Below are 12,219 nucleotides of genomic sequence, written 5' to 3' on the forward strand. Positions count from 1 at the left end.
GTAAGAAATACATTGACTATCTTACCTGCACTGCATTCGATCTGTGGCTTCTACTATAACGCCATCTATTGAAGACTATAATAATGTCAAATTATGGATTTAGATTACCTAAACTAACACATTTAAAGGTTCACTTATCTACTTTACCAAAAATCTTTTGGGAGGACTAATATGTGTGTATTTATTTTTTGAATCGCTTTTGCATGCTTCTATTTTTTTTAGATTAAGTATTACGATGATCTCAAAATAATTAAAAGTTTATTAAAAAAAAGTATAATTAGCAAGTTTGCATGTTTTGCTTTGTTTCTAATCATCCCTTAAAATAAACAATATGTGTCTATTTAAGGGTTGATCTACTTTCATTGCGGGGTCTCCTGAAATATTCAGAAAACTCTATAGATTATATTTTCACGAAATTGGAAATCTGATAATTTAACTTCAATAACAGTCGTGTCTGTTAACAGTCGTGTCTGAAAAAGTGTTGATAATTATTTTAACATATGTATCGTCAGGACAGCTCAAAGAGGAATTAAACAGCATAGAGCTACGCCCGCATCTAATTAACGCCAGTTATATTAGAAAGACATCACTCCCCTTGGACAGCTGAAGCGTCATAAGAACTTTGAACAAACTAACGTTGTATTAAAAGATTAAAATCGGGGGGTGGAGAGTATAGGAAGAAATAAAAGTCCTGGTTGCATAACTAAGGACCACACAACAGAAAACGACTTAATTCAAGGAGGAATATTTGCCATATGGGTTTACCAAACTCAATAAAAATAAGGCTTTTAGGATTAGGGCCGCCAAAACAACACCATAATTGATTGAAGCACAAGAAAGCTAGCAAAAGATAAAAGAAATGATTTACAGTTACAATTGTTTATAGAAACCTGCTGCACGAATTAACGTGTTATAGCTATGCAATTTCCAAAGAAATCTAATCAACATTTAATTTAAAACATCGTGTCAGTACTGCCGTCTAACGTCTCCAATTCTATCATATAGAGTGCCAAGTTACAGTCTGGTGAAAATTCAAAATCGCCGATGATATTATTTTATTTTTCTAAGGAATAAATCGATCCAATGGAGTATGAAAGTATCGGACAGAACTGGAAATTTTAAGAAAAAACGACACAAAAACCTTAAAATTTACAAACCTGAGCCTGAGGCTTAACTGTGAATGATCTAGTGTAGTAGATCAAACCCTGGCCAGAAAAACAAAAAGACCAAAGTAATATATAAAATCCAAATGGATCTGCTACTTAGACTAGAATATGTTGGTATATCGGATCGTCCTATGGATGAACACTAATGCAAGATATGGGGGCTTGCGACTCGGTTTTACTCACTTCATAAATCCTTATACTGGCGTTGTATTACTTTCTCTCTATAGTAAAATGCTGAGTCGACCACCATCACAGAAGTATTGCCACGAAATGAAATAGAGGTTCGTAGTGCGCAGTCACAGTAAACAGTTGGAAGAGTCTATTTACGATACGAGAAGAGTCAGATATACAACATGTAAACTTTTTCAACTTTATTAAAGTATATAAAAATAATAAATAATAAAATTACTTTATACCATTTTAGTCTACAGTAATGCCACACAGTAGTACCACTTTTTTTTCAATATTTTGGCACTTCATGATATTTTACGAGACTCCGTTACATATCACTTGTAATTAAGATGTTTGCTCATTTATTAAAGTTTTTGTACTCACAATTAACCACTTTCAGTCGAAAGCAACATCAGTATCATTCACAGCGCCAAACAAGGTCAGATAACCAACTGCGTCCCGTTTCCAACTACTACGAATACGAAAGCATTCAATCCATCCTCAACGGAGGCCGATCCCGACAAAATGCTCCCCAAACTACCTCCCAACAATCATCCCATTACCAGCAAGATGTTAATTCAAACTCTCTTCCGAGAAATCAACCAGTACAGGGCAGACATACGTCTGGTAGAGGAAGGGGTCCTTTCGTGACGCAAGTAACGATAGGGGAGCATCATCAAAGTGGGACGAAAGTGTAATTTTCATTTTAGACGTATATTTTATTTGGTAACTGTTTTATACGTATTAATATGACGTCATGCCAGCTTTATATTTGAGGTGTTAGATTCAGATTTTGATTCTAAACAACCAAATCGCTTACTTGTTTGTTTTGTACTTTTTTGAAACATTATTAAGTCATCGAAAATGCCGCACAAAAATCTTTAAGATGCGGCAATAGGCCCATTGGTTTGTTTAGAATTTCACGTCAATAAAATATGGCGGCATGGTGTCATCACTAATAGAATGGTCTCTTTTGGAATTGATGAACATATTGGCAATATTGCTACTGAAGTTAATATTTATAAACGATTGATGTTCAATCTGATATCAGTTACTAGGTTAATCGACTGATATTCTCGTATTGATTTTAATAATTGTGTTATTTATTGTTCATCCTTGCTAATAAATGATTATTAATTGTTCAAAAAGCACTTTAAATAAGATTTTCTTCAAATTTTTGGTATATGACACTATCTAATGCATTAGAATAATTCATCAATCAAATTTGTAACCCTAACCTTCAGGTTTCTTACAGTTTTATTAAACATTTTCCAAAGCTTTCGTTCGTTAGCTGTGCTGGTAAATAAAATCTTTGGAACGACAGTAATGAGACACATAACTTTAGAAAGTCAACATTTTTATCAGCGGCTCGTTTGTTTTCATTTTTTCCTTTCATTCTGTCACCTTGACGACGTTATTTTACATTACATTCTTTGAGCCTGTTGGTAATATTTAAAATTTTTCGTTTTTTATTAATACAATTTCCATTAATGCATCTACTATGCATTCTATACACATCTACTATTAAACCATCCCTTCGGACATGAGCCTTAACCACGTGGTACACCCATCTCGATTCTTATTGGTTGACGTGGAAATGTCGGTGTTTGCACAGAAGTCGGCTGTGGATATGTCGGATTTTGCATCTAGAGCTTGTTTTCTATCCTGAATATTTCGTGTAAGATGTCGACTTTTATATTAAAATTATACAGCAACTGTAGCCCTTTATATTATGCTTAGAATGACGTAAAACATGTGACTTGTCGGGTTTTGCATTTAGACGCGTGATTTGGAAAGTACAGTCTGTCCCAAACCCTTCTTTCAGTGCGTTACTAATTTTGACATAATATAGGATTTTAAGAATGTCGAGAATTATTGCATGTCATTTTAGTTAAATTTGACAGTTGCAGGATCGTAATCCCTCTTTTTCTAATTGAAAATAATTTAATAATTTTAATATTAGTCTTTGTTCTTTCTCGATATATCTCGGCATATTTAAAATATTTTTATGACAATAAATACAAAATTAAATTTTCACTGTAAAATGTCTGATAATACTAACCTGGAATGACAATTATTTTATCAGTTGACGTTGTGAAAGTACTGTCAAGATCGAGACCTTCTGCGTCAAATTATATTTATGCGCATCATTCATTGGATATCTATTTAGCGTATTCTAAACTCCAACCAATTATACATCCGTAAGTAGAATTAGCTTTACGATAAATAATTTTCTAAGTTCTATGTATAATAATCACAGACTCACGTTTTTGTCTGTCACTTCTAGCTTAATGTGTTAGAGAGAATTCGATCGACTATGACGCACTGAAAGAAGAGTTTGGGACGAACTATAAGTTGTTTTATTCCAAATATTTCAATGAATCAAATCCCTTGTATTTTCTTTCTTAATTAATACAAAATTATAAAAATTCAAAATTCTTTTGAAATTTATTTATTTTGTCATTCAGAAATTTGAAGGAAATCTTAATAACACACATTACCTTACAAACATTTTGTGTTACAGCAATCATTCACTAGTATTTGATTTTTATACTAAAATTTAAATTGTATCGAAATAATTTTATTTACATTTAAAATATTTCAGCCCTTTTGCTGAACTTAGGACGTTATTGTAAAAAGTAATTGTGATAATATTGAACGTAATTGTAGTTATATTAAAATCGATTTTATTCCTTACAAAACTTATAAATTATTTACAAAATGTAAAGGAAACATTGTTAGAAATTTATACAAAAATGGGTTACGGCAGATGTTGATATGTCTTGTAAAGTTTTTTTATTTCTGAATTGTAATTTCTTAATGTCCTTTAATAGTAGTTTAGTGGAGTAACCCAACGATGCTCCAACTTCTTTAACCCGTCTGAAAAATCCAAAAAAGGCTTCCGTGGCGGCGATCACCCCCTCATTGGACTCAAATTTCTACCAGGCGAGTGATTTTGTTAAATTTGCACACAAGAAGAATTCGCACGCGGCCAAATCTGGAAAATACGGTGGATGGGCCAGTAGTTCATAGTCCAATTCGAGTCTTATGACGGCGGAGGTGTGAGCCTATGCGTTGTCATGGTAGAAGAACGGCGGAGCGCTTTCGCCGGGTGAAGTGCTTTCTTTCGACTGTTTCTTAGTCTCTGGGGTGTACCAGTGGATATATATTTCGTGGACGGTCACGAAACGACGCAGAAGTTCCTTGGAATTGCATTTAAACCGCGTCATAAACTCAGAGCTAGAAAAGGCGGCACTCATCGCGTCCTACAGCTTTCTTATGCCCAAAATTTCGTGCAGAATATGACCCACGCGATGTTTTGAGATGTCTACAATCTCGGCACATCGTGAAATTTTAACAATAGCCGTCAACGAGGATGCACTACACGATAGTACATTTCTCTTGCGATAGTGGCGCCATCGGACGATGAAGCTAAGTACTTATAGCCGTCGTCATAACAGTTTAAATATATTTGAACATTAAGGTAAATTGTATCAAGTGGCTTTAACAATTTTAGCCCCACTGTACTATTACAGGACAAAAAGACTATTAAATCGGAAATTTAAAAAAATAGCATATAAACCTCTGCAATTACACTATCGATAGCTAAGAAATTGCAGGCAATTCTACTTATCATATTTTATTATAGTAATGATACTTACTTATGTCAAAAATTTAAACATTTTTTACATTGATTATTAATAAATCATAAAACCGTCTGATTCATTAGTAAAAATTTTCAACCATCTGACGATGCTTTAATATTTGTTTATTAAACTATTAATTTATATTTTCTTTATATAAATACTTCCTAGAATTCCGCAAACAAAGTGATTCACATAAATATAAAATAATAACTTTACCTACTACAGTATTTCTTTAAATAAATTGTTTTCACTTTTTTTTGTTCTAAAATCGTTTCAATATTTGTATATTACTCGAATTATGTGAATCACTAATGTTGTAATTGTCATTCCATATTAAACATTCGAAATAAATGTATGTATTTTAACATATGTGCTCATAATTTTAAATTTATTGAATGAGGCTTTTGCCAGTTCTTATATTAAATTGATTTTATTATGTACATAGACAGTATATTTTATATTGTAAATAAATATATATTTTATAAAGGCAGTTTTTTTTTAATATCGAAAAAGAAAAGCAAATCCACTTTATTTACTTGTCCAGTTCAAATAATTAAATCTATACCAATGTGTATCCCTTTTTGGATGTTGCTATAAAAGGTTACCACTGGATTTACTGCGAACGGCAGCTAGATCATGGTTGGTGGAGAGCGAGTCGTGGGTTCGAAACTAGCTTTTGGAATTGGTAGTTGGTTCAACAGAACAAATTACCAGAGATAAGATAAAATATAATATATATCGCTAGTTAAATAGATAGATGGGTATGGTAAAATTATCATACATAGAAAAAGATGCTCAAGAGAAAAGGACGCCACTTAATAAAGGAGAAAGTTAAGAAACCTTTGATCTAGAAGGTAACTTAGAAACAACAACTGAAAACCAAAAATGTAAAGGATATAGAAGTTACTATTACTAATTAAATGTCACACACTATAAAGAAATAAAAATATGGTCGGTGGAAATAGTCTACACACTTACCTAAGACTGATACTGGCCGAACTATGCTATCAAATGGTTTAAATTTAATATTTTTTCAGGGAACTTGTTGGTAGTAGAATGAAGAAAATACATTATTAAAAAACAATTTATTCCAACAGATCGTTGAAATATACGTACATAAAAACAAAAAACGAGATTGGCACTCCAAGAAGGGGAAGCTTTTTTATCGCCTACAGTCTACACTACGGAGCGATTTGATTCCAATTGACTTGATTCGACTCCACTTGATTTAATTCGATTCCAATCGAGTTTGTTTTATTTTATTAATAAACACGCATGCGATTGTAATCTTCTTTGATTACTCTGGTACTTAATATTACCTCAACAGGTGGACAAAGATTTGATCTAAAATTGTAAAAGATCCATGCACCTCTCAAAGTTTTTCAAAAATAAAATAATTTACGTACACTCGTTGTCGTCTGTCTGCTCGTTGAAAACTCAATGACTCTATTAAGCTTGTAACGAATTACTAAGAAACTGATAACTAATTCAACTGTATTAGTATTACTACGAATAAATATGTATTTTATGTATCTTAGCGAGGGATCAGATATTAGTATCGCTAGATATCTCTAAATAGAAAAACTATATATTGCTGTAGTGAGATTACTGCACTTAAAAAAATAAACAAAAATCGTGAAAGAGCTAGTTCTCTACCCCTGGCACCAAAAGTGATTTTCTTTCCTCTAGGAGATTCACAGCTAGCCTTTGAAATACCTACCATGAGATATGCCAAATCTAATTCCTAAAATTAGTAGATGTGTGACCAATTTAGGGTCAACGGTTAGAAAGTTTAGTGTCTTTAATAAAGGGAAGTTTCAATAGATCAATAGAAATGTGTTATGCTCTGTTAGTCGAAAAACCGTAAAGAAATTTCAAAGCGTCTTGCTAACCTCTTTATAACCCCAATAAGTTTGCCTACTCGTATAACTCGACTTACAGTAACTCCACTCTGCTGCAAACCAAGTCTATTAAAAATTTCACTTACTTTATTCCTATCATAATCAATATGGTCATTGAGATTGGTTGAGTTGAATTCAGGAATATTGTAAATCATAAGATTATGAGATCTTTCTATGCATTCCTGGACTTCATAGTAAACAGCACTGGATATATTTTTTAGTGTTATTGTCTTCAAGAGACACAATCTTATCTTTAAGTATGCTTATTTCTTTTTCCAACTTAACATTTTTCCAAATTCTGAACAATATTCCGATTTGGTATATAAATCGCAGAATTAGAAGATTAAAACCATCAAATGAGAAAATATTATTTATTATTTGAAAATATTTTTGAAAATAATGACCCTATTTAGAACAAATTCCAAGGCGGATGGAGTTGTTAACACAATTTTCTCTTAATATATGGCTTCTATTGATCTTCTATTCTGATTACAAAAATTAGGACAGGGTCTTTTGAGTCTTACAGGTAAGAGTATTGAGTTAGTAGACATACTTAAAAGAGAGTGAATGCAAATTATTCTTCTTTAAAACTGATTTAACCATTAAAACTCCAGACATTCTAAATTTTGAAACCCCACAATATCAGAAAATTGCAAATTAATGTATCGGCACTACTATGAACTCACATTTTGTTAAATTTAACAAAAACTGATAATTAGGATTAACCCCTTAACGTACACATTAATTTTGAAGTTATGGTCAAAAAATGATCGAATTTTTTTTTTAGTGAAAATGTTTTGTTTTGATTATAATTGAATAAAAAAAATATTTTCAGTGGCGTAGAACCTTTACTTTCCTGGGGGATCAGGCGAAATATTTATTTTTGTTGTCATACAAATACTAATAATATACGCATATTATATATATATATATATATATATATATATATATATATATATATATATATATATATATATATATATATATATATATATAATGCCAATGGTCCTACAAATTACTATAGATGACAGTGGCGCACTGTTTTTGTATGCAAATCCGTTGAAATTTAAAAATTTTGTGCAGAGGAAATACTGTGAATGATGATATGATTTATATGAAAAATACAAATAATTCAAAACCATACGAACCGGCACAGCACATAATCCCACATTACAATTTTTGCAAAAGTATCTGGTTTCTTTTCGCTTTTTCTTTCCTTTTTCGTCTCTTTTGTTGCAACATACTGCACAATACCTACATGGATTAACCTTTTTCTCGGTTGGCGGAACATATTCCGGAAAGTGCCTCTCAGTTAGACGTAAAGGTCCAGGTTGTATGCTACGTCTTCCAGCTTTTTTAGTGGGTGTATGATAAGTTTCAATTCTCTCTACTAGAGTTTTTCTAAATTCCAAATTTCTTTTTTGGCCCCCATTTTTTTGGTACAACACAAATGCGTTCCATACCGAAATATCCAATAAATGAAAAAATATCTTTTTGTAGTACTTTTTTCCCCTCTTTCTCGTTGTTGGGTAGTCATGAAGATGTTGATCTAGCCGATCAACACCTCCCATTGTATCATTATAGTCGATGACTACGTTCGGTTTAGAAATGTGATTTCCTTCTCTATCTCTTTTTCTTGTAATCTCCATTTGTGGGTTGTGAACAAAGGTAGATAAAAGACAGGTAGATAAAAGGTAGATAAAAGGGTAGATAAAAGACAAACATCTTTCTTGTCCTTCCATTTCAGCACCATTACTTACCCCTTTTGAAACGCGATCGTTTCTCCCTTCTTCAACTTTTTCCGTTGCAATTCTATGGGAACTTCTTTACGATTCGAACTCAAAGTTCCGTACACATCTGTTTTCTGTTTTATTAGTATGTCTGCCAACTGAGGAGATGTATAAAAATTATCTGTTGTTAGGCAATAACCCATACCTAACAGTGGTTTCATTAGGGAGAGTACCACTTGGGAAGACTTGGGTAAATCTTTGTATTCTTCACTTACTTTTGTACCTTTCCCTGTATATATTATGCTAGAGTATAAATATCCAGATTTTGATTCGCAGAGACAATAAAGTTAGATGCCAAATCGAGCCCTTTTCATTGGGATATATTGCACTCAACCAAGACGTCCTTTATACAACATAAGACTTTCATCGACACTGATGTCCCTTTCTGGAATATATAAAGAGCTGCATTTATTATTTATATTGTTGAAAACAGGCCATATTTTATTTAGTTTGGGCTGTGGATGAGTTTCAGAATTGTACTCATCATTATTGCTAAAATGCAAATTCTTTTGGATATCATAATATCTCCTGTAAGCGAGCAACTTTGAGAAGATCGGAGTTTCAAAGACTTCTGATGCTGTCCAGTACATTCTTTCCTCTGGTTTGCTGACAATTCCTTGAAGTATTTTCATTGGCAGAAACATGTGCAATTCTTCAGCAGTAACTGGTGACCATGATGTTGATGCTTCCTGTTGTTGAGCAAATCTATTTGTGTCTGTTACAATATGATTGACGAGAACATCATCAAAAAATAATTGATAATATGATAAAACGTCAAATTCATCAGGCAAAGCAAAAGTGCATCCAGGAGCTCCAATAAAGGGAAATCTTGGTGGAGCAAAGGCTGGCTGATTTGTACTAATAGGATACCAATTTCTAGCTAAATCTAAAGAGGTGTCAACATCACTTTCCTCTGAATCAGTTTCAATTTCGGTATCACTCTCTTCGGAACCACTTGCTGATAGATTTGTGTATTCTGATTCACTGTCACTCATTTCCAAGCAGTTTTACTGAAATAAAAACAAAATATATTGCAACAAAGAAAAGTTCTGATTTATAATTCAAATAGTATTTTAGATAAATTATAATGAAATTTAGTAAAATAAAAAATATACACATTACTATAACCCGCCAATTATTATATGCAAAATTTACTTACCAAACAATATAATAATAATGATGAAAATAAGGCACAAATTAGTTCAAACGCAAAAACACAATAAATATCAACTTCAGCAGACGACTTTACACCGGCAAGACAAAAGGTATAAAAACAAAATTTCGACAATAATATCGGTTATCAACGGTGACTATTGCAAAATTGCAAGTTATGAGAGAATAAATATATTTTTAAGTAACTCAATACTGACTGAGTCATCTATTTTATAATAAAAAATACTTAAGATATAATTATGCTTACATATTATGTCTCTTTATACAAATATCCGCTTTGCAAGGGCTTGAAAAATTTGATGGATAAGATTTAACCGGCGCCCGTGTCCCAGACGAGCGCGTACAAAATTACCAATAAGGCGCGCCCGTGTCTGAGACGGGCACATACGTTAAGGGGTTAACAGAAAATAAACTGCATCTCTCTCTAAAGGTGCCTATCATCCTATGTTGGTGACCACATTGACCCATCTTAATTAATGAGTTTTAACAATACATTTCATATTAGATCCTGTTAAAGCAGACATACAAAAATAGATCTACATTATTAAAATATAATTTATTCCCTAAAAAAAAAAATCTTTAATAATCTTTAAACAAGTTTAAGTTTGAAGGGCTTCTTTAAACAGACGTACTAAATTCTTTGCATCTGGTCTTTTACTACTATCAACAGTAGTACAACAAAAATAAATCTCCAACACTAAGTTATATTCTGGTCCCAGATCAACATCAGGAAGAGGAGGCCTTTGTCTAACAGTTGTTAGTTCTTTTTTTATGGATATAGGGAGCAGGTCATCTGAATAATCTTCATCTTCAGTACTTTCAAGTAAGTCATCATCTATTGGAGGTGTTAAAGACAACATTTCCCAAATTACTAGCCCAAAAGAATACATGTCTGCTTTTGTGGTAATAGTGCTATTACATAGAAGTACTTCTGGTGCGGACCAATGAGGTGTACCTGTAAATGTAACAATAAATTAGTATGATAAGCCTTTTATGAAAAGTTAAATAGGAAGCAGTGTATATAAAACATAAATTAACAAAACGTACAAAAATATTTAATCTTACAATTCATTTTACTTTTGGGTGTTTTACATCTTTTTTTGAGATAATTGTATATATATGTTGTACACTTTAACAAAATGGTAGAAAATCAATGTTTATATACCTATATATTCTGCATCTTCTCCTGCTTTATTTTTATCCATTTCCCCCGACTTGGTTAATGGTAAGCAAACTCCAAAATCACATATCTTACAAACCTCAAACTCTCCCTTAACAAGTATATTGTAAGATTTAATATCACAATGCAGCAATAGGGCAGTATTATGCAGATAGTCTAAAGCTTTTGCTACATCATAGGAAACTTTTAAGATAGTATCACTGGGATAAGGTACATCTCCCAAATAGTCCAAACGATTTTCAATTAGATCACCAAGAGAACTGGTACATTCTTCCATGGCTATAATGTTAGTTCCATCTGAATCCTTGGTAAAAGCTCTAAAGCCCACTACATTTGGGTGATCTAATTTTCGAAGTATATCTGCCTCATTTTTGAGGCGTTCGTTAATAAATGTCGATGCATCTCTATTTTTGTGGGCCCGATTTAATTTTTTTATGGCCCATGGTGAGCGAAATTTTCCGGGAAGGGGAGATCTTTGGAGTTCATACACAACAACACCTAAAATAAGATTTAATAAATGCTTAATACTATCTAATACAATCAACTGGTAACTATTATAGAATGCAATTAAAACAATATATTTACTTGTTCCAAATCCAATTTTTTTCATAAGCGGACTCGGAGGTATTTGAACCTTCACATTATCAGCAAGTTTATTTTTTAAAGGAGTTTTAAAACTATCCATAGTTTAAAATATATAAGCTATATTCTTTGATATAAGTATATCAATGTATATAAGTTGCTATGGTATATATTTGTGCTTATAAACTTCATAAGTCGTACTCATAAAAAACTCATAAGAACTAAATATAAAGTAAAAAAGGACTTTGTACACACTCTAAAACCAGAGTAAATACTCTGCTCTGAAACGGGGGGTATATACTCTGTCTCAAACTAAAAAACTAAAATAAAAACACTAAAATCACCGAAGAACGAACAACGGTTGTCCAGTGCTAAAATGAAGACGTTATTTTTAAATTTATGTCATTTGTCAGTTGTCACTAACCTATTTGAAACACAGAACGTTCGCTTTCCACATTCCATAGGCAAACTAGGTTTCATGTTTCATACAAATCCAGAATAAATTTCAAAACAAGTGCTAGCATATTTTTTTCAGATGTAACCGAAATCAAACTATTGGTCGAGTTTACCGAAAGTACAAGCTGAAGATAGCCGCAAATGTCAAAAGTA

At 32.3% G+C, this 12,219-nt stretch overlaps 2 protein-coding genes across 14 annotated transcripts in view; one reads left to right on the plus strand and one right to left on the minus strand.

Moving 5' to 3' along the window:
• Positions 1–5,470, plus strand: part of baz (par-3 family cell polarity regulator) — a 356,412-nt gene extending 350,942 nt beyond the window's left edge. For all 13 annotated transcript variants that reach the window (XM_072522400.1, XM_072522395.1, XM_072522393.1 and 10 more), the window contains one exon: positions 1,738–5,470. In XM_072522400.1, the coding sequence (XP_072378501.1) occupies positions 1,738–2,035 (298 nt within the window). In that variant the 3' untranslated portion in view covers positions 2,036–5,470. The remainder of the gene's footprint in view (positions 1–1,737) is intronic.
• Positions 5,471–10,385: 4,915 nt separating this feature from the next.
• Positions 10,386–12,016, minus strand: LOC140434269 (lymphokine-activated killer T-cell-originated protein kinase). Its single transcript, XM_072522406.1, has 3 exons — positions 11,614–12,016; positions 11,014–11,526; positions 10,386–10,803 (listed from the first exon to the last, which is right to left on the minus strand). The coding sequence occupies exons 1-3, from the start codon at positions 11,711–11,713 to the stop codon at positions 10,448–10,450; spliced, it is 969 nt and encodes a 322-aa protein (XP_072378507.1). The 5' UTR covers positions 11,714–12,016; the 3' UTR covers positions 10,386–10,447.
• Positions 12,017–12,219: the final 203 nt, after the last annotated feature.

The sequence above is a fragment of the Diabrotica undecimpunctata genome, chromosome 2, assembly GCF_040954645.1.
Source record: "Diabrotica undecimpunctata isolate CICGRU chromosome 2, icDiaUnde3, whole genome shotgun sequence".
Classification (NCBI taxonomy): domain Eukaryota; kingdom Metazoa; phylum Arthropoda; class Insecta; order Coleoptera; family Chrysomelidae; genus Diabrotica; species Diabrotica undecimpunctata.